Source organism: Numenius arquata, chromosome 1, assembly GCF_964106895.1.
Source record: "Numenius arquata chromosome 1, bNumArq3.hap1.1, whole genome shotgun sequence".
NCBI lineage: Eukaryota > Metazoa > Chordata > Aves > Charadriiformes > Scolopacidae > Numenius > Numenius arquata.
In genome coordinates this window covers 121,406,119-121,431,628 of record NC_133576.1, presented here as the reverse complement: position 1 = coordinate 121,431,628, position 25,510 = coordinate 121,406,119, and the positions used below count along the sequence as shown (strand labels likewise).

General features: G+C 41.8%; 1 protein-coding gene across 1 annotated transcript in view; it reads right to left on the bottom strand.

The window, feature by feature from the left end:
* The window catches only part of ZDHHC20 (zDHHC palmitoyltransferase 20), a 44,661-nt gene extending 20,761 nt beyond the window's left edge, over positions 1-23,900 (bottom strand). Inside the window, exons 1-3 of the mRNA XM_074168202.1 lie at positions 23,705-23,900; positions 5,252-5,278; positions 805-899 (exon numbers count right to left, since the gene is read on the bottom strand). Coding sequence (XP_074024303.1) covers positions 805-899; positions 5,252-5,278; positions 23,705-23,822 — 240 coding nt within the window. The 5' untranslated portion in view covers positions 23,823-23,900. The remainder of the gene's footprint in view (positions 1-804; positions 900-5,251; positions 5,279-23,704) is intronic.
* Between the last annotated feature and the right edge of the window lie 1,610 nt (positions 23,901-25,510).

The following is a 25,510-nucleotide window of genomic DNA, read 5'->3' as shown; positions in this document are numbered from 1 at the left end:
ACTGTTTGCTTTTCCTTAGAAGCATGGTTTTAACTCTTTAAAAAGTGTTTAAGGTTGACATTAGCCTGAAAGTCGGTCTCGCCAAAAATAGAAAAAAAATTCAACCTCCATCGAGCAACCAAAACCTCAGTTTAGCCAATTTAAAAGCTTTATAAAACCAAGGAAGGGAAGGAATGTATTTTAAATTTGGTGCCAGTATTTAATCCTTACATACGCACACCTCAGAGAAAACAGAAAACAAGGTAATCCATCTCAGACTTATTGCAATTAATACTGTTCTTTTTCAAAACAAAACTTCTTACAGTCATCATGCATTCTTTTGCCATTATATAAAGCTCCTTTATGTATTTACTTCTCAATTGTCACTAAACCTTAACCCTTGACTTACTTCTCAGTGGTTCCGGCTTCCAGGTTGTGAGTATACATTGCATTACTACTTTTTTCTTACCCAAAGGTCAAAACTGCCTCAAATGGGAATATAAAAATGTTGTCACTGTATTTGATTTATCAGTGTTAAAATTCCAGGTTTCAAGGAAGCTACTTCACAGCAAAGCACTGAGCATGACTGTCAAACTTGTGGTAAATTAAACACGTGTTTCGCATCAGGAAATGTCATTACACAAACTATACAGTATTTTAAGAGTAATTTTATAATTTTCATTCATGATACACTGTCATGCTGTTCTATTTTAGATAATGAGAAGTGAAAGGTGAATCATGCAGTACTGCAAACAAGTTTCATCACTGAAAACAGTTCAGCTATTTATAAAAAAGGCACTGACATTTTTCTAGCGTTATATTTACCTCATTAGAGGGGGATGCAGGAGATGTGAAAATTGTCTTCCAATAGGACCATACAAACATGACAAATGACAGATGAAAAACCACAAGGTAGACAACTGCAATAAAATACATAAATAAGAGTTCAGTGAATACAGCTGAACAGAACAAGAAATAAAATCCCTGATCTTTGATGAAGGCTTAACTACTACACTATGATTCACCCGACAAAATTAAGTTATATTAAACCCTTTTCACTGGGTAGACTTAGTATTCTAGGAGTGCTCACTTGGAAAAAAAAAAAAAAAAATAAAAATCACCAAATGTGATGGTTGCTATTCCTAATGGAAATAATATGCTTTATGTACCATTCCAAAACAAACTTTGAAGGGAAAAAGCCAAACCAAACAAAACCAACCAGAACTGAACAGTTTCACCTGTGGTATGTAAGTGACTAACCTTTTTGGATAAAGAAGATGCTACAATTCCATAATTCCATTCTAGATTAAAGTATTTGATAACTGGACTACACATTTCAATTTAATTTCTAGTCCTAGTAGAAAAAGCACAGTGTAGTGCCATTGTAGAAGGTACTGGTCATCAACAACAGCAAAAACTCCAAACCAGGGGTTTGGAGATGACTGCACTCTGAGATGAGAGCTCTCCAAGTTTAAAATTTTCTGGGTATCTTCTTCCAAATCATCACAGGAGTATAATCTGGGAGAGTCCTGCTATTATAGTCACAGCAGCAACAAAATGCAGGTGACTTTAGTAGGGAGCTCAATCAGTTTATGAATGGGTCTGTGTGATATGGTTGCCCTAAAGACCAGAGACTTATAACCCAGGAAGCTTCTTCTTATCTTGTTTCCTCTAACAGTTTCTTTTACCACTTGTCAAAAGGAAACAGATTAGTTGTGCCAGAACAGCAAGCCTTAGAAAAGAAGTCATACTAAATATTTACATTATCTTCACTTATATTATCTTCAGCTGCAGGAAGAAGGAAACTTGACCTACTTCCCCGTGCACATAAAGGGAGTCCTTTAAGAAGCTGTATGACGTATTTCATGGATGGCAAAGCAGGCTCGAAACTTTGGGAACTTCCAACAGCTCAGAAAATGCTTGTACAGAGTCACCGAAAACGTGGTCTTAATTTGTCATCTTTCAGGATTTTCATTGCTTGTTACAGTAAAAAATCCAAACAAACTCTATTTGAGCTTTCTTCAGATAATTGTGCTTTCTACCCTTCCCTCTAACTCCTCCAACCTTAAAGACAGATTTGGCAAATTTTCAGCCGTGGAGCTGATTGAAAATGAAAGGAGGAAAACGTTTTTCTAAAGCCATCCTAAAACTGTCATCCGGATAGGAAAGAACTCATGTATCACTCCACTAGGCACTGTATAATTAGAAATTGTCTTTTATTAAAACCATACTATACACATTCTAACATAATGCAGTTAAGCAATTAAAGCATTAGAAAATCGTTTGGAAAAGAGGAGAAATGGACACAAAATTGGAGTGAAATCAGCTGCACTGGAGCTGAATAGAAGGAAAGAGGAAATGAGATACAGGGAAGGGCAAGGCGCAGCAAAACTAACTTACAAAGTAAACAGTTCTATTCTGTCCATAAAAATCACCCCCAGAATTCAAATTCTTTTGAAGGATTATTTTTAGTGCACACACAATACTTCAAACAGCACAACCTAAAAGTCTTGTCACAGGCTGTAAATGCCCCAACACCACACAGAATAACAGGCACCACGGCTGGCTGCAGCAAGCAGGTGCAGATCTGTGCCAGTATTTACTAGAAAGAGGCAGATGTTAAAGTGCTCTTGCAATAACTGAGATCTTGCAATCTGTCACCATCATTAAAAGCAAAGGGCCTGTCCTCGGCAGCCAAACTGGGGGAATTCAAGGAGGAACAAGGCTTTCACAGCTGTTCCAGTGATGGGCACCGCCCAGGCTAGCAGAGAAAGAGCCTGCAATTGGCAGTTCATACTGGGCCAACACGGAATAAATTCTTGCTTCTTTTCCCACTCCTGTGCTGCCATTCCTACTGTGATTACAGGTATCTGTCCTGTCAGTGCTTCCCAAGAAATGAGAGGGAGGGAAGATACCATTTTTGATGGTTTTCCTTTGGCAGTCCATCTACCCACTGCTTTGGGCAGCAGTATCTCCTCTGCAGACTACTCCCTGAAGCATCCTGCATCAGTTTCTAGTACAAATATAAACCATTTTCATTCCTATTCAGCTCATTTTCTTGTAATTACAAGCTAGATGGAAAATATGGCAAAAATCTCAAATCCTAATATATTTGCCAGTTTAGCCAGACTCAGTCATGAGGAAGTCCTAGCTAAGCGAAGGGAATTCAGGATTCTTGGTGCCATGCTGTGACCAAGTGAAGTCACTTCTCTTTAAAGGCACTGATGCATATTAGACCATAATTTATGCCCACAGGAGGACAATGTCTTAAGACATGCTGTTAGCATCCTCCTAAAATATGCTAAGACCTCCTAAGATTTAACATCCTTTTCTGAATCATTCTTAACACTGCTTCCAAGACAAAGTCAGATTGCAGAGAGGTAATAATATATAACAGAAGTATATTATATTGTTAAGAGATTCAGAGTTGACTTTATTCCCCTATCCTAATGGATATAAATCTAGACAAGAATGTGAAATTCCAAAGAAACAATTAGCTTTCATGAGATTAAGAAATCACTACTAATTTAATCGGAAGTTGTAATTAAGTACTGGAATAAAAGGATTTGGACACAGTACACTGAAATATGGAGCACAATATATTTGCTAAGATGCACATTATTGATTTACATAGCAATGTCACTGGTACTTTGGCCTTTTGACTCTTCTGATGTTATAAGCTAACTGACAATAGCCAGGAAATACGAACTTAATAAAACTGATGACAGCTTTCATTTCAAATGAAAAAGCTCTTCGCATCTCATTTTAAGATCAACCTCCATGGTAAAGAAATTCATGCATGCAGGATGCCTGTGACATTTAGAATTGAAGGGGCAAAAAGTGTCCAGGTGACAGCTATTAAAAGCCTAACAGTCAGGTTCCAACGAAACTGTCAGTCTCACTAATTAATCAAGCATTTTTCTTCTCTGGTAGATTTAAGAGCACCTGCTTCAGTCAGACAGGCACTGCATTTGTATTTAAGCCAGAGATCTGCCTATACAACACCAACATCATGGCTCTGACAGGCTTCTTTAACTGAGACATAGGTTTTGCCATTCTGGAAGAAACTAGAAAGTAAAACCTATTCATAAACAAGTCAACAGTAAAGCACAGCAGCAATCTGCAGAATTTTGCAAAGTTGAGGGGAAGCCCAATTGTGCAATATGATGTAAAAATCCAGGGTAAGACATGGCTCCCATCTTAAACGGCTTGCAGTTTGTTTTGGAGGTTTTCCCACTCTTTCACCTCTTAATTAGAAAATGAAAGAAGACAGATTCCATCAAAGTTCCCTCCTTTCAGAGTGTTCTCCTAGATGTTCCCCATCAGGAAGAAAACCACTAGATTAGCTTTGAATTTTATGCTCTTTTGCAAAAATAAGAGATGACAGCCTCTGACCCATGGTCTCACGCTCTGAAGACAGGCCTCTGTGGACAGCCAAAATGCAAATCTCTGCTTAATTCACCACTCATGTCCCCTCGTAAACGGAAATAACTCTCAAACAAATATCCCATCAATCATTTGTATTTCCACAGGAAAAACAAAACAAAACAAGTTTTATAAAAAAAACCTGTATTTTGAACTTCTGGAACTGAATCATCCTTTAGACTAGTTTTTGTTCACAATTAAAATAAGTGGCAGAGCAAGATTGCTGGCATTTTTTTGGTCAGTTTGTACTTCTGTAAGTACTACCCACTGTGGCATATACTTGCCAAAGCCAATATGAAGACTTAAGTAAAGTTTGTCAAAACAAGGCCTTAATCACCTGGCCTGGAAATTCAAAATTATACTGTGCAGCTATGTTTGAAATGGCTGTGTTTGCACAGTCCCAAACCAGTCATAAAGAATGGAGTTCTGAAGAATCTGGTAAGCTGCTTGGAAAACAGCAAGCAGTAGAACAAAAATTCTTCCTCTTCCAGAAATCTTTCAGGTCACAGGGTGTGTTCAGGCATAAACACAAAATGGACTTGTGGATCTGCTGCAGTTCCTTCTCTCTTTTTTTTTTTTTTTTTGTTCTTAGAAGGTACCCATTTTAAAATATTTGCAAACCTAAATCATAGTTGTGTTAGTTACAGGTCTTGTCACCATCCCAAGCTTGTGGTACTAGAAGCTAAACAGACTCAACCTCACAATACTTACCTTGTTTCTTAGCACTATTCTACTCACTATACAGAGCTTACACATAAAGGAGTACTTTTAAATTCTATTCCCTTAAGACTTTTGTGCAACAAAACTATTCACATCTTAAAGAAACAGAAGTAAAAAAAATAATTACCTTTTTCTGCAGTTGAAGAAATGGTAACTGGAAGAGAAAAAAAAAAAAAAAAAAGATATATGGTAAGTAAATACGTATTGAATCAAAAGTTTGGCTAGAATTGAGATATATGAGATAGCTGACTTGTTCCAAAACATACTTCAGGTGTTAGTAGAGCCTCCCTACCCTGCTTTGGGGTAAAACAGAAGTTAGTGTTCCTCCTGCCAGCCCTTGAGGCTTGGCGAGTCAGTGGAAGAGCTGCAGAGATCCAGTTCCCTGCACTAACCAAGCGAGCACACTCCTTTTCACAGACATTAATTAGATCATAATTTATGTATGTTCACCTTCAGATATGCACCTAGCAGTCTTCTGAAGCACGTCAACAACTAGGCCAACAGCTCTACCACTGGAAAGCAGAAAATGAAATAAAAGAAGTTCTTACAGAAGTTCCTGTGAAACTGTGTTACATGTAACCTACTTCCCTCTTAGTTGTTTCCCACCACTTTTCTCTTCCTATCACATGTTATTTTTGACTTTTTTCCCCTGACCTGAATTCTTCATAGTTAAAACCTCTCCACTTCCTTCTCTCCTACATCCTCATCTTCTTTTATCCCAACAGCAAATTCTATTGTTCAAATCTACCTTGTACACTGCCTGACTAGCACATCATCCAGCCCTCGGGCTTCTCCAAAACTATCACACTTAATTCATCAGTTCAGGTAAGATGCTGAACAGAGAGCTGCTGTACTTACTGGGTCACTTTGTTCCTATTGCTCCCCTTGCTGAATCTCTTCCTTAGACACTGAATTCCTGAAATTCTATGAGGAAACGATGTTTTCCTGACTCTACCCTATGCAGCAAATCTAAGCTTCTGGTCATTGGCATGAGCAGAAGGATAACAGAGCACACCCTACCTGCTGCAGTTCACTTCACATTGTCTCCTCTCTCTCAGCTCTAACATTTCTACAGCCATCAGCCTGTGTACCAGTTCAAAAGAGCTTTTTCCTCATGCACACTACAGCCTTAAATCTGCAGGGCTTCAGTATGCATTCCACACCTCCTTCTGAAGGGTTACTTCAGTCACAGAGGTGGCATGTGTCTCACTTAACTGCAGATATCTATAGTAAAAGGGTCTGCAACTATATTATGCAACCATGCCTCATTTTATAGTCAACAAGAGACATAATGAGGCAATATCTCAATGTATAGATGACTTCCTTTTGTTCAGATATGTGGGTTTTGTTTGGGTTGGGGGGTGGTGGGTTTTTTTTGTTGTTTTCCCTTTTCCTTCTCCCCCTCCCTTAAAATATCCACTCACACCCTCTCTCTGTCCATGAAAGCCTCTATGAAGCTAATGGAAAAGATTCTGGTTCCTCCCATCTAAAGAAGGAAGGAATTACCATTTAGAATAGAACAAGTTTGGCTTCAAACTAAAGGAGGTCAATCCTAAAGAACAGCTTAATTTCACACTAGTTATGCATACTTGCACATCCTCATCCCATGTTTCTAGCTGAAACACGGACACAATCCACACAGAAAAACAGACCTGAAGCACACAATTACCTGCAAAGTATACATGTAAATATAAGAACAGGTCCAGTTGTGTCATGATACAGTCTCAGTACTACTTCACTGCATACTGCAGAAGTCGCATTGGTTTTAAAGCAAATCCTATGAGTGTTTTTGCTTGAAATTTTACTGTGTTATTTTTCCAGTTAGAACTTTTTAAACACATGGAGAAGATAAAATCATTAAAAAGGTGAAAAGCAAAACAAGCTTGCTGAGTAGAGTTGTTTGCTCAACGTCAAAAAAATACTAAAAGTACTTTGATTAAGCTTTTACTTTGGCTCCTCATATATCTTGAGTAAACACCTTTGCACACAGCTGGACAAACATGTATTTGCCTAGATAAGAAATATAAAAATGTTCTTCATTATCCTATAACAGGATGGGAGAACATCATTATGTATATAACTGCAGGAAATTTTTGTAAGTAATTATGGTTAAAGCACTCCATTATCTCTAGCCTCATTTTTGCTTTTGGTACAAAACAAAATTGCGAGCCAAATTTGATGTTTGAAGACTCAAAATAATGAACAGTCTTTACACACAGAAAAAAATGCTTAAGATTATATCACCTATGAGACTTCACCAAAAAGATCCCTAAATAGACTTCATAAAAATTAATTAAAGCTTCACAGCACCAGGAAGATAATTTTCTGTTTCGTATCTAGGTCCCTTAGGTCAGAATGCAGTTACTAGACTGTGCAGAATAACCTTAGTTTGGCAAAACTCCTGCAGTTTGACGTAAAAGCCAACACCAAAACATTTGTGATTTTCATCCTGTCTTATCATCCTCAAATGAAACAAGAATAAAAGATTTCCAGTTCTCTTCTACTTCAGAAGTTCATGCAAATTGTTTCTGTTTCTATCCCTTTCTGTTGTTATTCCCACTGTCAAATAGATTAAATGAACAACAGTCCTAGTGCTTGTCCAAATTCACTCAGAAAATGGCAAATCACCAGTTTTACAGGACCTTTATATACAAAGCAAAGCCTTCCTTTAAATAAGTTAATATTTAATCTTTGCGTAAAACAGACAGAAGTATTTGCTAGGCTGGCAACGTAACAAGCAGTTTTACACCATTACAAAATCAATTCTAGCTGAACTCTGCTTCAGGAAGAAAATCACATAACAAGACACACTGTATCGCACCATCCCTGGCCTGTAGTTTAAGTTACAAGCTTAGCTCTCTATTGCTTTTCTCCTCTGCTGCTTCTAACTACTTAGATATTGCTGTCAGCTTCTGCTAAATTAATAGCATTTTCACTTCAAACATTTCTAAAACATGGTTTCTTGTTTGGGGTGTGCGATGAGGGGGAAAAAGCAGCACTGCCTTTTTGCTTACTGGTATTTTTTTTTGAATAAAATAAGCACTGCATATGATTTCTATGTTAACCTCAGGATGCAACAGCACTATACACTAGATGAGGTGCATCAGCACAAGTTAGTGCCTTCAGTACCACAGTCAACACAAACCTGTCCACATTTCAGAAACATAAGCATTGCTCTTTTGAGGATCTTCAAATATCTCACCATATCATTCTACTGCTCAGCTACAAAAGGAAAAATAAGAATAAAAATATTCTTAGGACTGGCTTCTTAATATTCAGTTTCTGGTTTCTCGATCTGATTTATGAAGTTCTAGCAAGATATAGCTAGGGAAGGATAAAAAAAAATGACAACAGTGAAACCTGCAGGTAACTTCCTTGCAAAGAGCTCAGAAGCAGGCACTCGTGTGCTCACGCACACCATGAGTTTCCACACTGGCCTCATAGTTTCAAAGGATTCAACGTCTCAGCATTACAGCACTGAGCAACTCAAATGATGCGAACAAGCCCTGTCTGTCTGACTGCAGCGCAGAGATTTACTTTGGCTACCTCAGGGTTTCCAAAATCGGCTCCACTAAGGAAGGAGGTCAGCAAAGCCTGCCTGTGAAGAGAGGTAGATGGGCCTACACTGAACTTCATGCTGGTGCAGCTTGTCCAGGGATGCACAGGCCCAATGGGCTCCGCCAGCTGGTTCTGCGCCACTGAGCAGCTTACAGAGTGGACCTCCCAATGCTTTGGAATCACTGCAATACGAAGCAGACAAGACTAAGTATGTGGCTTATATACACAATATAGCCTTTTATTAGGCTGGATTCAAATTCACTTTTTAACTTGGTCAGCTTAGAGGACAAGCAGAAATTCCAGGTTTGACTTGAAGAGAGGAAAAAGTTGTCTCAGTTTTGATTTAGACACCTAACATCACCCCTGGTGGCAAAGACACTTTTTCCTTCATGACACCAGTCGTTACACCTCTTCCTAGATACTCTTCCTTACATTGTTGTCTGTTATCTTTCATTTCACTTATGTCATGGGAATGAAAGAGTTGGAAGCCTCTTATACCCTATCCTGTGATAGGTTATCACGGGAAACAATCCTGCAGACATAGGCACGTCATTAGTTGTGTAACAAATGGGACTTGGAGAAACGTCACTTGTTGGAAGCATTCTTCTTGGAGTATGAACTGACAGAGGTGCAAATCTCAGAAAACTTTGGAGAATTTTTAAAGCTGCTTCATGGAAACCTCCCAGAACCTCTTGGAAGAACAAGTATGTTTAGGGAGCTGGTTTGCTTTCAGTTTCAGGCTTATTTTTAGGATTGCTATGAAGTGTTCAAGCACCCTCCAAATCACTGCATAATAGGAAAAAACCCCAAATCTCTTTATTCTGAAGCAAAGAGGTAGAACGATCTGCCAAGACCTTGCAAGAGGCGTGCTAAAAGATGACACATTCACCTTCAACCTTGGAAGAAAAAAACCCCCCACCACTTTACAAAACCCGCACACCACATCTCCCTACTCCCCTAAAAGGCATATTCCAAGCAAAGCCAGATATGCTCCTTGCAGAGCAAGAAATTCAACTGCAACTAATGCAGAAGTACGGGAAAGGAAAAGAACTGATCTTGTTAACTCGTGCTATGTTTATTTCCCCCTGTCCCCACCCACAATGGCTTCTAGCAGGAGTCATACTTCGGGTACTACAGCCTTTCCACGAACCTCAAGAGTAACTAACATTCACATTTTGGCTGACATTCCTCATGGGTGGGAAGAAAGAGTGATAAGTGTGCAATTGCATCCCTTCACCAGATGTACAGCCTTAACTTTTCTCAGGTTTTAAGGAAGAGGATTAAAATATATATATACCTACCTACATACACACACACATGTATTCCAGAAGTTACCAGTACTGAAACTCAACAGAAACTCCCCATGGGTGTTAACCTTATCCACAAAGGCAAGCACCACTGACATTATCCCAAGTTTTTCCTTGGTTCAGAGAATGGGATTTAATTGAAAGCATAACTTAGATTTATGGTAACATAATTCCCATTTGTAAATGCAGACCTTAATTACTCACAAGAAGATGGCAGAAACGTTACTTACTGACACAAGTGAGACAGACAATGAATGAACTTCCTTGAGCAAATACTCATTTAACTTCTGTTACAGGGTGGTGCCAGAGCATGGAGACCTTAGGAGCTCTCCGCTGTTCTCTAAAAGCTGTAATTCTGTGACCTTTCCACACTGAGCTATTTCTTATTTCCTGACTGGCAGGCACCCACTAGGTGCTTTCCTCCCTAAGCAGCAGGGAGTTGTTTTTAGACAAATGACTCAAGACAACTGAGTTGACAGCATAACGTAGCCAAATGCCAACGCAGGAAGATGCTGCCAGGTCCCTGCCGAAAGGCTATGGGGGCCCAGGAATTGCACACATGACTTGCCACTAGCTGGAACAAACGTCCTCTGCAGAAATCTGAGCCATACGAACCTAGAATTCTTTTATTTTCATATGGTGCTAGATAGATGTGGTTTTTTACTCCAGATCTCCAGGAATCGGACACAGGTTTTCCTGCAATGCACTGCTAGATCATTCAGAAAGCAATGTTTTATAGAACAGTGAGGCAGGAGAGGGGGGCTCCACAAGTCTTGGTGCTGCACCAGCCTGAAGACACACATGTTGCCAGACTGCAGGCCCCAGCCATAGCACTGCCTGGGGCTGGTCTGCACCACAGGTGCATCATCGGCCAGGTCTAACACAACGCTTGTCTCAGAGGCACAACCTCTAGTGGACAACTCTTGCTCCAGGGGTGTATGAAGTTACTCCTCTCAACCATCTACTGACTCCTCTATGGCAGAAAAACATAGCAAAAGTCAGCACTTGCCTTCCCAGATGCTTCAGCTCAGGTTTGAGCTACCAACGAAGCCAAGTTTGAGTGTCCACAAACAGCAGGGAATCGCAGTGATGAAGGGTGGAATGGCAGTTAATGGCCTCTTGTCCAAACCATGACACCGGGTTGCACAGAGTCAGTTGTGAGAGGGAAAAGAAACCCTGCGAGGGCCACCGATGTCTTAAAGCAGTGCAGCTGTTGGCACAGGCACCTGAGCTAGAGCCCAAACTCCTCACACACTGCGCACAACAAAATCACTTGAGTGAGCTACTTTGCGACTTCAAGTGATCACAAGATGATGCCTTCAAAGGCACTGCAGGGAGTGTGGGTGGGAGAAGTCTGGGGTGGGAGGAGAAAGGAGAAAGAAAATGTAGCCAGGGAAGAGACCCTGTTGTTCATGGCCACTGAGTTTTGTATGTTCATGATCGCCATGCCCATTGCTATGGGATTCAAAGAAGCATTATCACAGGGACAGGTAAAATGCATTAGTATTTTAAATAGGGCAGTTCAAGCTACACTGCAGACCTTTTTTATTATTTGTTACTAGCTATCGTTACGATTTATTGTATGGTTAAAACAATATTAACGTGATTCTTTCACGTAACGAGTAATTTTGAGCACCCGGAGGCTTGCTGCCCAGAAAACATTCTCTTGTCACAATAACGAAGGAGTTTTTTATTTAGGCAAGGTCTTTTCATCCTCAATGCAGAGAGTACATGCATAAATACAAACAAGGCTACAGCAGAAATTAGCATAATCAATGCAAGATACTCCTTGAGTACTGAGTTACATATAGTGATGAATTAAGCTATGACAACTTAAAAGATTTCTGCCGTATATTCTGGGAACAATAAATTCTGTGCTACCGCTTCCACAGTTTAAAAACACAGCTACAAAGCCAGCTGACTTCTGGAACCCACAAAATCCTAGAGATGACTCCTTACCTCTGCCTCTACAAAATATTCCTGAAACTTATACCAAATGTCTCCTAATGGTCTTCTCACCGAAGGTACCTGCATGTTTTAAACGATTTCAAAACCAAGAGTTACACTTGGTTAGCACATAGGAGGACGTGTTGCCAGGTCTCAACCTCACAGTCCCACACTTGTGTCCGCACCAAAAACAACAATGTAGTAAGAGACGTATCAGCCCCAATAACTAACGGTTTTTTCTGTAGATGAAGTTAGCATTCAGCTGCAGCAACATACCAGGTTTGTTGTCCCTGAAAAGCCCTATTCCCTGAGACTATTCATTTTCAATTTGCCATAATTGCCCAAAGAAACCTAACATAACTTGATTTTCTTCAGCTATTTAATCACTATTGCCACTGCTCGTTCTATTTGCATTTTGATGGATTTTAACACTGGCGTTAGTTCTACATGCTTTCCTCAGCTGCTTACTAGAATGATTGGACTTTCTTTATTCAGATCTTTTCCAAAAATTCTGCTTTATCATAACAATAACAGCTTTATCGCCCAGTAGTTTGGAAGTGCTGCACAAAAGTTGTTTCCAATGTTGCCTTTAAGCTATCAAACACAGCGAAAAGAAAGCCTGGTTTCTTCTTGAAAGACAAAGAAAGCTCTTACTTGCACGAGTCAGTGAGCTGTGCTCCCTCTGGCACACACGGGAATGGGAAAAAACCAGAGTCACCAGAAAGGCATGGAAACTCAGAAGCATCTCAGTGGAGCTAGCTTATGTCCACACCACTAAATAATTACATTTACATTTGAAGGAGGGGTATTTACACTCAGGCTGGTCAGATCAAGCTCACAGTAACACTACACTCAAGCATCCGGATTTATGAAAGGGCTTTTTGTGTTAGGAGTAACTCCAGCGGTTCTGTAGTTAAGACACTTTGAGGACACTTGCAAGAGACGGGAGACACAAAGAGAATAATCAGCTGGTATTGACAGTGTGCTGGTATCACCTGTTGTACAGAGCTGTCTTACACATGAGATTAGGTGCTCTGCAGGTAATACTAGAAACCAGCAATGTATTTAAAGTAAAAAACCAAAACAAACCAAAAACCAACTCAAACAAAAACCAACCACGTACAATTCTTTCTTATAACAGAATTTTTCAGGTAATTAGGGAGTTATCATTTCTTTTGAAAAAAAGAACACTCTTCACTGATTTGCAGTCGTAACTGCCAGTCAATACATGCCTTGAATACTGTCACTCAAAGCCGAGTGTCTTAATGGCTCAGGATGCTACTAGTAAATCCATTTACTCCTACTCTAGACAGATGAAAACAGAGTGACAGCCTTTATTTAGCTATTCCACACAGCTCAGAGGTATGACGGCAGGATAGCAGAGGTGTCAGTTTGTGAGGAACGAAAATTCCAGACACAGCTGCTGTAAGCTGCAGATGTGAACCATTGCCCAGTGGCAAGAACTATCAGCCGATGGTAGGGATCCGCTTTGTTAATCAGGCACTCTTCTTTGCATTTGGCTTCAGACTTCTCCAAAAGTGGTCTCCTTACCTACCTACTGAGCCTGCTTGCAACAATTGTTTCCTCAAATATTAGGATAAAACCTCCTTGCAAAACTCCGTGCATAAAAATCTTCTTGTAAATCTCATTACAAAGCATTAAGCACTCTGTTTTCTGAGAGAAGGATTTTGCTGCCGCCAAGTTCATCATGAAATGGGAGAAATCAAACTGCTCAGCAAGCTGACTTCTTCTCATGCATTAGGTCACTGGACTCCTCAAACAAAGTTTAAGTTCTATTTTTTTTTTTTTTTGTAGCATTGGTTAGATTTGATTGGCATTTGCCACCTGAGACTAAATATGTAACTACCCATGATAAGAAGAGCTAATTGTCTGCCAGCAACACATTAACAACATAGCAGCCAGTAACGTAATTTACATGAATTCCCATCAAGATATTAGTAAAGCCAAGCTTTTGACTAGAGCTCTTCAAGGAAGTTTTGTTTTGAAAAACGTCATTTAAAAACACGTCTATTAGTTGTGGGAAAGTTTAACGGTGAGGAATTAATGTCTTCAACATACTGGTCTTGTAACCCTTAATAAATATTTAATACTTCATTATTTTTATTGTTAAAATATTTATGGAATAAATAAGGGTTCAAAGACTTCTCACAATGCTTTAGAGAATCTGTCCATATATGGCTCGAGTTGGCTGTTAACAATTGCTGCCACCTTTTGATGCTGGAGGCTTTACTGCCTACTCTTCTTGCAAAATAAAATTTCACTCATCTAACCTTACTCAGACTGAAATATCTCAGGACAAACCTTGACTGTAGCTAAAGCTACTTCCTCTAGTTTCTTTGCAAAAAGGAAGACATAGCCATCAACTCCCCAGGAAAATAACAAAAGATCCAGGTGCTGCAGAGGGGAAAAAACATCAGGGATAACAGGACAGAAAGTTTTGGCTAGAGGACAAGATGAGGACATATTTTTGTTGCAACAGTCTCATTTAACTACCAGACCACTTAGGAACATGAAAAAGTGACAGCACAAAGACTGCACAAGCCACTGCAAAGGGATTTTGGGATACTTCAGAAGATCTATACTAAAATTTAGAAAGTACTCCAGAGTTAACAGAGGCAAGCATACAAAAGAGCATCATTCATATAGCTCTCATTCAGTAAATAAATAAATAAAATCCTCAGAGCTCACCTGCCTGCTGATAGTTCACCTCATATGCTTGGAAAGCGTTTACTCAGGACTCCATAAAAAGGTCAGCTGAAATAACATAAATCCTAATACAACGCATGCTGAGGAAAGAAACAGGGCTGCCTACTACACCTCAGAGGTGCATTAGGGCTCCCACAGCAAAGTACTGGATGCGACACAGCAGGACTGCCAAACTGCACAGCCAGAAACGGGTAGAGTTTGATGTATGCATGACACCTACTAAGAAGATTAATTTTTGCTGTCATTTTTCTAGGATATCACATATCGTAACACTGTTGCAAGAATATCTACATTTTCAGGTGAAGTACTGGAGAGTGGTACACTGGTGAGAAATAATGTTTGTGAAGAACAAGAAGCTATTGCCATCCGTTTAACAAATAAGTCAGGAATCACACAGAGTTATGGAAAATTAGATCAGGAAAGTGATTACTTCTAAACATCTACCACTAAGTGCGAGGTGACACAGACCCTTAAACCTGATGCCTCCTGAGAAGCCGCCCAGGAACATACACCAGGATGGGATCAGGAGGTCCAGCCACTTGTCTAAAGCTTCCAGAGAAGCTGTGCAGCAAGAGGAGAGCACTGTCACACAGTAGGAAAGGAGACTATCACAAAACCAGGCAGCTGAGGCATGGTAGCACAGCTCCTGATGCCCTGTATGTCCCTCACAGCTCTCCCAGCCCATCATTTCTGCTCACAAACAGACCCCCATTTCCACTCCTAACAGCTCCCTGGCTACTGGGTCTCCCAAGTGGCTCTGCAAGTGTGGGAAGAAGGGAGAAACATAGGATCTTTACAAGTTTGAGAACACCAATAGAAAAAAAGCCACACAAAAAGAGAGAGAATGGCTGAGTGCAGTGCTCAATGGTCTTTAAGCTTCCCTTTGTCTAAATTCATAATTTGTCTAAATTATGAATTATTTAAAAAGTTCAAGCCTACTCTCTGCACCAGTTTCTCCTTTAGCTTTATCTCAGTGGGTATCTGCTGTGCAACACAGCAAGTAATATCTCTGTATGCAATTACTAGGCTGAACTCAAGCTTTTTATATATATAATTATTTAAAAAAAAAAACAAACCATGAAACTTACGGAGCAGTAGATTAAACCAATAAAAATTTATACACACAAAGAATCCTCACAAAAATCCTATGCAAAACTTGCATCCTTTCCTAGATACTATAAAAAAAAGACCTGCATGTTAGTTACACAGATTTTTTTTCAAAACAGAACAGAAACCAAATTTTGCTCTGTTTTGGACTCTTTTGCAATGTTTGGGTAAATCTGCATGTCACAAACCTATAGATATGAAAGCCTTCAGGCACCATCAATCCCAGCATTGTGGAAATACACTTCGCTTCTCTGTTTTTTTAATCCAAACTTTACAAATCTAAAAGCAATGACTACTCGTCAAGAAGAACGGTACAGTAACAAATTCTCTGCATTCACACTACGATAAGGCAGTTGCCGAGGCACTTAAATCTAAGTTTTACATCTAACACAGACAACTGCAAACCAGCTTATAAAATAACTATTTGTTTAGGTTGCTTCAAACAAATCATGTCTGTTCCTCTCAAGGTTATTTAGATCTAATCTAAATTTTGATTCATTCTCTCTGCAGCGGCAGGTTGCCTAATTCCAGATGAATTATTACTTCCATCTCTAAAAATCTTTTGTCCCAAATAGGCTTAAAAAAAAAAAAAAAAAGGCAAAAAAGCTATCTCCCTGCTTAGTGCTTCACAAGAAATGCGTAAGAATTCCCCACTCTGGAGACAAACACACATTAGGATGCACAACTGAAATACCACAAAGAAACCCTGCATAAAACCCTCACTCACTCTCTCTGTAGATCATAAGATTAAAATGGTTCTGTGCTTCACATTTAAGACAATGCTGCACCATATTTAGAATCAGAGAGAGTGCTGCAGAAACCACAAAGGCAAAGCATGCTGTTCTTGTGATCCAGTTCTCCTTGACAATGTCATAAGACAATTCTAATAGTCAAAAGGGAACATGAATAAATAAGGAACGGATGAGCCATTTGGCCTTTCCAAAAAGAAAAAAAAAAAAAAAAAGGAAAAGCAGAGGCTTGAAATGCTGCAGAGGAGGAACTTGATTTAGCACCAATAAGAGAAGACAGTCAAAGGTTACGTAGGAGGCACTCCACTGAGGATTTGGAAGGTGAAGCAGAAGAGGGAGGGAAAGTCTGGCGTTTTTCCTTGACCTAGGACAGGAGGAATTAAGCACATTCCACAGAAAACAATTTAGTGACAGCAGGAGGTGGTAATATTGGGAAGTGGCTAAAACAACATATGTATTTGTTGCGGTCTCATTAACCCTTTTATACATGATTCACCTTAGTGGAGATTCAGCTCACACAGAAAAGTGACCTGTGGTTACTTCACAACTGTTTCTATTAAATTTCATATGTACTATAGAGAGATAAATGGATATTCTTGTCCTGTTACAGGAAGAATATGCACTGGATAGGGAGGAGTTAAGAACTGAGTTGAAAACTCCATAAAAACTGTTTCAGGAAACCCAGGAACCTATAGTTTATAACACTTGTAAGGAAAGTACGTGTTAAACCAGCATAAACTCTTACCAGTTGTAGGAAACTGTTGAACAAAAAGAGTTGGATAAACACCAAATGGGTGAAAAATTAACCCTATGAACCCTCAGCATTTACAAGCAAAATTTTAGACAGACAACTACGATTTCTCCTATTCCCGTTTTCCATCACAGGCAGCCTCAAGTTCCAAAAGTAAAAGCATGTACAGTGGCATCCAAGTGTTTCATTTCAGCTCAGAAACCCATCTTTGTAACACCATAAATTCTTTGTTTATGGAAAGCATATCTATGCTAACTCATAAAAATACGAGCTGTTAGAGAACAAAGTTTTAATCGTTAACATTTCAATAGACAGCAGAACCTGAAGTTCACAGTATGCAGAGGGTCAATGACATCAAAGTAATGTCTATGGAGAACATACACTTGAAATTCTAGTCCTTTTATCCATAGCATCTTGTAGGAAAACTGGGAAACTGGTAAGTGATGAAGTAACACAAAACCTCCTATTAAAAATAAAAGTGAATTTTTAGCTCACTGTTCTAACTCTACAGGCATACAAAAAGCTCCTACTGTTGTTACCAGAGAAAAATTTGAGAGTAGAAAATTTGAGAGAAGTTCTTTTTCATAATCTTAAATACTCATTCTATCCAAGCGCTTTCAAACCAAGAACAAAAGTTTTATAGTCCACATCTACAAGGCGATCAGGAAGCGCTGCAGCAACGAGTGATCACAGCTACAACAAAAGAGTAACACACCACAAACAGAGTTCCTGCTTCGGCTCAGATACTTGTGCTCAGCTCCCTGCCTTCCCTAAGCCCCTTTCCTCCCCTACTCCAAAGTCATCCTGCCCATGGACTAGTTTCAGACAAGTTTCAGGGCTTGGTGGAGGTCTCACACTAAGTATATGCCAGTAAATTTCACCAAAGGAAACTTGGTGGATGGTAGAAGAGACAAGCCCACACTCTATGTTAAGAAGTAGCTGCTGTGAGCTCAGGTGCTCAATTTCCGCCTGCCCCCTGGCAAGCCAAGCAACACCAAACCGGCCACAGCACCACACTTCTTTTTTGACCAAATGGTAACTAGGGATCAAGGAAAGATGCCAACTACTGCAGAGCTGTCAGGAATGGTTTAGCAGATGCAGAGGAAAACTGACAATGGAGGGCTGGGATGGGCACTGCAGATAGAGGGCTGGGAGGGAGAAGAGGGATGGAGTCCTGCTGGCAAAAGAGTAGGGAGAGCAGACACCAGACAACTCCCCAAGAAACCAGGCTGACTAGCTCTGTTGCTCTTGGAACATTTTTTTTTTATTAGAGTACTGCCAAGAGAGCAGATTTCATGCCATATAAAGGGCACATGCTGACCCATCTTTATAAACTAATATGACCAATACAGTGCAAAGCACCATATAAGAAGACAGATAATCTTTCTACTCAAGCTGAGCATCTAGTTTTCCAATACATATGTATCCAGTCTGAGCACTTTAACAGGAATTCTACTGATTTATAGTAACAGAAGTTTCATTAAAGATCATAATATACATGCTTGATCTGAGACACTACAAGACAACCAAGTGCATCCAAAGATGTTCAATTTCTTTATTTTGAAATTCATGAGAGGCACATAAACATAGTTAACTGTTACTAATGCTTTAACCTGTTTAATTTGCTGCTCTTTTTCTTGAAACAGTAACCCTCTTTTCCCACAGGAACACTTTATGCATGCTTAACATGCAAATGTTGTACTTCAGTGCTGATACCTCAGCTTTTCCTGTAGTTTGAAACCAGAAGTTACTGACATACTGCTGATATCACCTTGCCATTGCTTGATTGCTACTGCATTAGCATTTTCAGTAGAGATTTCTCCTGGAGGAGGCAGATGGAGTTACCTTCTCTCTGTTTATGCAACAGATGCTTCAAATGGGGAGCATTACAACAGATCACCACGTGCTTCTCATGTGGACTGTGCTTTGGGGAAATCAGAGCTGTCTTCCCTACTGACAAGAGCTACTTCAGTCTCCTGTAACAGTGTACCATTAACATGATGTATTCTAAACTATGAACTGCCTTGTTCACCAGGCTTTTAAACATTAGACTGTATTTAAAAAAGGCAAACCTTTCTGCAAGTAGATGCTATGATAATAACACATAGCTAGTTACTCCCGCAGCTTTCAAAATCACTTTTTTCCATACTTTGCAGAGTTTGAGGCATAAAAAAACCCCCAAACTCATACATTTACAAGACTGGCAAATCCATAAAACAAGCTGTTCTCCTTACAACTCTCGGCGCAGAGAAGAGCCAGGACTGCGCTTACCAGAACATAAGAGTTCTTGCTATAGAAGTAAAACCCTAACCTGAACAAGATTTTTATTTCTTTAAATAAAACCAGCCAATAGACCTTAGTTACTATCTGCAGACAACTCCGCCAAAGGTAACTTCTTTCTCTCTTTCTCAGTGCAGAATGCACTACCAAATTCTACTAGTGTTTTAGCAAAATGGTTGTCAGTAGGAAACAGGCTGGCTTCACCCACCAACTTCTACTACATGTGTCAAAACAGTGCCTTCTGACCATCATGTAGCCAGTCTGTATTCCAGCCCATCACCTACAAAAACATTTGCGATAGGTAATAAGATACAAGACAGCCATAATTGAAAAAGAACCACAAGAGAAGAGCTCCACTCTTTCTGAGCTTCTGAGGGATGTGGCAAGCAGACACAATCAGTCCAATTCATTGACAGCATAATACAGCCATTGTTTACAAAAGAAATGTTCAAAGCAAAACATGTTTTGGTAACAAGAAAGAACACACAAAATGGTTTTAAACTAATGAAAAGTTATTTTACAATATCCCTTATGTATTTCTAGGTGTGCTTTCTTGCAAGCAGAGCTCTGTGTAAGCTATGTGTGAAGAAATAACCTAGTAAGAAAGCGTTCATTCATGTTTTTCCACTCAAAACGTTTTAAAAAAATCTGAATGAGATGTTGCCTCAAGTCTTCTGCAGTTCCTTCAGTTACATGTGTTCACAGATTTTTTTTTCCACTCTGCTGACATTCCCTCAATTTCCACGCATTTGGTGAGAAAGGGCCATTTTCACTTTTCCAATTAGATTAATAGCTAATTTACCTGATGGATCAGAACTACACTGCAACAGTGTTCTAAATAAGCCAGTGTTCACTAGCATACAAGAGCAATGCTTCAGAGAGATACAACAATGCTGGCAGTTTCCATGGGAGGAAAACAATGGACTAGCTCATGAATCTCCTTTCATCTTGTCCACACCAGTCCTCCTCAGTGTTCACAGCCAGTCTGTAACTAATATAATACAGGGCTATGAAGAGGCATAACCCAGTAAATACATACTAGCACTGAATTACAGAGTAAAACTCAGTCCGCCAGACACCAAGAGCAAGACATTGAGCAATATGTGAGCAGCCCAACAGACGAGGGTGGGGCAAGCAGCAGGGAGAAGCAAAACTGAAAGGAAAAGGGTGATGTGATGAAAGAAGCAACCCCAACTTTACTGTACCATCTTCTATCTTGATTATTAGGAATGTTTTAGGATACTACATTAAGCTTGGGTTCCCACTTGATCTACTAACTGAAAATGTATGTTTAACCTTTAATATATGAGGAGAGACTAAAAGGAGAAAAAAAAAACAAAACAGGAAGAAATACTTGGGGGAATGAAGGCTTTACCTCTTCCCGTTTCCTTATTAGCTTCACATCTTCACAGTTATCAAATCTTTGAGACTAACCTTTGAAAAAAACACTGGGAAGGGTGTGTGTTTAATTTCTCTTTTATTCTCAGTATTTCCTCAAAGTTTTCTATTGTGTCTCCTCTTTTCTAAAGCTTCCCTTCCTCCATCTGTCTTTCCTTTTCCCAGGGACACATCAGCTGCACATTGAGCCCTTACCCAAAGCCACAGAAATGCAACAAGCTATCAGTGCAGCTTCTACACCCGCTGTATGTGAGCATCTGCAGAGACCAGCACCACCTCATTCATTAGCAGTGCGCTAAAGGCACATCCTTGCTCTTCTTCACCGTACATAGCGCAGTAGTTCTCAGACCAAAACAAAAGGAGCACTGGGAGAAACTAAACATACCTGCCAAGAAAAACAGAAAATCCTGTGTTTCGCTATAAATCCTCTCTATGCTGGTCTGAACTCAACTGCAGTGTAGAAGAAAAGCACACAAAGGAAAAGAAAAACAACAACAAAACAAAAAGACCCCAAAAAACCCCAAACACAAACCTCCTTTCCTCTCCCTTGATGAGGTGACCTTTTATCAAGAGTGTAAACAAAATTCTCCAGGTTAAAAACAAACAAACAAAACCCACAAAACCCACAACGGAAAAAACTCACAGAGAAATAAAATCCTTGGTCACCAAGTACGATTTAGACAGGTAACAACCGTAAAATTCAGCAACAGCAATAAAAAACAGTAAGTAATTTTCTTCTTAAATGACCACTTTTTCTTAATAGTCCATATGTGCAGACATTAAGAATAAAACTGATTTGTGAGCAAAAAGTGCCAGACGTCTAGAAACCAGATTTATAGATGTGAAAGTTCTTGCATAAACAGGAGCCAACCCTTTCAATAACTTTTCACAAAAATTAAACCCTAGTGAACTCAGAAGGCAGCTTCTCTATGCCTGTGAATGAGGAATCATCCACCAGCGCCCAGCCCTGACCCACTCTGACCAAGACACAGAGCTGGGACTTTGGAGGTTGAGGTTCTGTTCTCAGTTCATCCAGAGATCGCCTGTGCGACCCTAAGGAAGTCTCTTAATCTCTGAGTTTTTGTTCTTTGCTTAAGAGAAGAAACAGCATAGTCCTAATCTGCTTTTTGTCATCGTGGTCAGACTGTGATGGGTACAGAAAACCTTCACACCCGGATCTATAACCTCACACAGCCCCTCTCAGGACTACTGTAACAACTACACATGCCCCAGACCTCCAGTATTAAAGATTATCTAAAATTTGGTTCCAACTATTTATAGCTCTAAGCACGATTTTCCCAGAAAAACAGTACTACTTATGCACACAGACCACTAAACCATAGCATGACAAGTTTGGATACACTGATATATCCGCAACTCTCTCACGTCAACATTTCATGTACTATCTCAACAAGTGTTATTTTACAACTATATTTCCACTATTTTAAGTCCAAATAACTTTTTACCTGTGGTTAATGTTCCAGTCCACATACACAAAGCTAACACAAAAGGCTGTGAAATACTATGGGCATTCAGAAAAGTTATCCAAAAACCTAAGTTCTATAGATAAAAAAATAACTGATTATCTCTAATGGAAGCATGCTTTTACCAAGTTTGCCCAAATATAAAGTACATGCAAACCTTTTATTTCTAGCTAGGGATATCAAAGCACGTATTTTACACAAACAGCAGAAATAACAAGGACCTAAAAATGCTACATAGACCTATATGTAGCTTAAAATAGTTCTTCATGCTTCTGGGTTTTTTTTTTTGCTTTTCACTTCAGCTTCCTTACTTAAACATGCCAAATGCTCAGTAATGCATTCTTTAGTTTTCCTACACTGCTTCCAAGTTTTACCAAGTCTGACAAACACTGGCATCACCGTGCCGCTCCATGTACCCTGCCTGGAGAAAGCCAACATCCTCCTCATCTGAAGTTTCCTCCTGAAGACAGAAAAGGGTAAATATCTGACCGACACCCTCTGCAAGGCAGATTTACATAACGCTGAGCCCTCGTCCAGAAAGCCTTGACGCAGCCTGACAGAACCCCATAAGCCCTAAATCCTTTCCCCTGCCCGCTTAAGCGGGATGTTTTCAGCCTCATTATGCTTCAATGACACTGGGCTTCTTAATCAGAAGCAGGTAAGGAGAAGGGAAGGGTAAATACACTCATAAGGTGGTCAAAGAGTTATTTGATACATCAGGAAGACGGATTAACAACGTAAAAATAGAGAAGGGAAACTTCTTACAGGGTGGCATGAGGGGCAAGGGACCCCTCGAGAGCTCCGGCAGCCCCTCACGGCTCCCTGAGGGGGGTACCTTACCCCTCATGGCTCCTTGAGGGCGTCCCTGCTCCTCACCGCCTCCCTGAGGGGCCTGTCCCCAAACAAAGCGCCCCAGATCCCCCGTCTGGGCCTCTTCTCCCTCGTCCCCATCCCTCGCTTCTCCACCAGCGACCCCGGGCCGGGATCCCGCCGCCATGAGGCGCCTTGAGGGCGGGCTCCCGCCGTCCTCGCCCGGCGGCCCCAGGAAGGCGCCTCAAGCGGGGAGACAACAGGTAAACCCGGCCCCGATGGGAGCGCCTGAAGGGAAGAGTGGGGTGTCCTCCTCAGGACGGGGGGGAGTCCTCCTCCGCTTCACGCTTTCCTTCACGCGGGCGAAGGGAAAGGGAAACCCCGCCGGGCACAGGGGAGAAGGGTGGTGAGGGGTCCTCCCCGCCCGGCTGGCAGCGCCCGCGACCCTCCCCGTCCACTCACACACACACAGCTCCACCACGTAGGCGTAGTAGGACCAGGCCACGACCAGGGCGATGAAGGCCACGGGCACCCAGGCCAACACCTTCTGGCAACACTTGAGGACGTGGGACGGCGCCATCTTCCCTGCCGGGCCGCCGCAGGAGGCATCGGCGCCGGCGCTGCAACGAGCGGCGGCGGCTGCAGCTACGGCCGCCGCTGCGGAGCCGGCCCCGGGCGGGCGGGCGGGCAGGCCCTGGGCGGGCCGCAGTGGGCGGGAGAGGGGCGGCCCCGGCGTCCGCCACCGCCTCCTTCCCGCGGGCTCCGAAGCGCCTCAGCGACCCGCCGTCCTTCGCCGCCTCCTGCCGCCGCCCCTCGCCCTCCGCCGGGAGGGAGGCGAGCGGATCCCGCTCTCACAGGAGGAGTCGGTGGTGCGGGCTTGACTCCGCACCGGCGGGGCCGTTTCTGGGCGGGATCGTCCTCCAGCCATAAAAAATGGTCTTAAATCTCAGCGTTGCTCTTTTGCCGTCCCGACCGGGCGGGCGGGTCGGTGCCGGCCATCCTGGGCACAGAGGCGTCGGGACGGGTCCGGGCAGCCATACCCGGGGCCCTACCGGGCCGTTACCTCCTCCTGCTCATCACCAACTCCGCGTACTTGCAGGGCTCAAGTAGCTTGTTGAGTGGAGCAACGTTTATTTCGAAATAACTTTACTGTACTGCTTTCTGAACTTCAGTTCGTGCCTGACAACAGCGGGCGGCACCACGACCCTCCGCAAAGGCGTCGCCACAGGCGCGGCTCTGCGGGGCTGCTCCCCTCTGCGGAGGTTTTGAACGCAGGATTTTTTTAGCCTCGCTATAGCGTCGCCGTCGCCCGGGATCCCGGGGTGGGACCGGCCCCCGTGGCACGACGAAAATCCCCCCCTTTCTCTCCCAAATCGGAGGGCGCCGGGTGCCGGGCGCGCTCCCCCCGCGCCGGGGCGGCCCCGGGCGCCGGCGGCTCCCGCGGGGCTGCGGCGCCACCTGGCGGCGGCGGCGGGAGGGGCTGGCGGGGCCCGGGCTGCCCCGGAGCGGAGGCTGGAGGGATAAACCCCACAAGGGCGAGGGGTGAGGCTCGAACTGCTGCTGTGGCTGGAAAAACCCACAGCAACTTATTGTCGTTTAGACGATTAGTCTCTCACCCGGAGACCCCTCCCCACCCGGGAAGGGGAACCGGGAAAAAAACAAGGAAAACCGAAGGTTGAAATATAAACAGATTTAATAGAATAAGACTACATAATTAGCATTAATAATACTAAAAAACCAATATTGATCCCTATACCGATATAAAATATACAAGGATTATACTCAGCACATTCTATCATAGGAATCTGTGCTCTCCCAGCAGTGGACCGCAAATGTGGGACACTGCGAGCGCTACGGCTTCAGGAGGAAGGGAAGGGCTCAGGCATCCGGCACCGGGGCAAGGAGTTCTCGGGATCGCAGCCATCATGGAAGAGAGAAAACTTCTCGGCTGGCAAACTTTCTAATTAATATTGAATGTGACCTTCATGGTATGAAATAATCCCGTTGGCCAGCTTGGGTCAAGTGCCCGGGTCTTGCTTCTCCTCATCCCCACACCTGGCAAGGCTTGAAAACAGTGAGACCTTGAAACCTGCATACCATAGCTGGCTATAAAGTAAATATTTTCACAAATTCAGACATTAGAGTATTCTAAAAGTGCAGTTTTCCTAAGCATTAGTAGAGACCTTGCTGAAAAGTAAAATTACTGAAAGAGAAATTAATCCTGTGTCACTCAAACCAGGACAACAGCCCAGAAGTGCAGGATGGAGA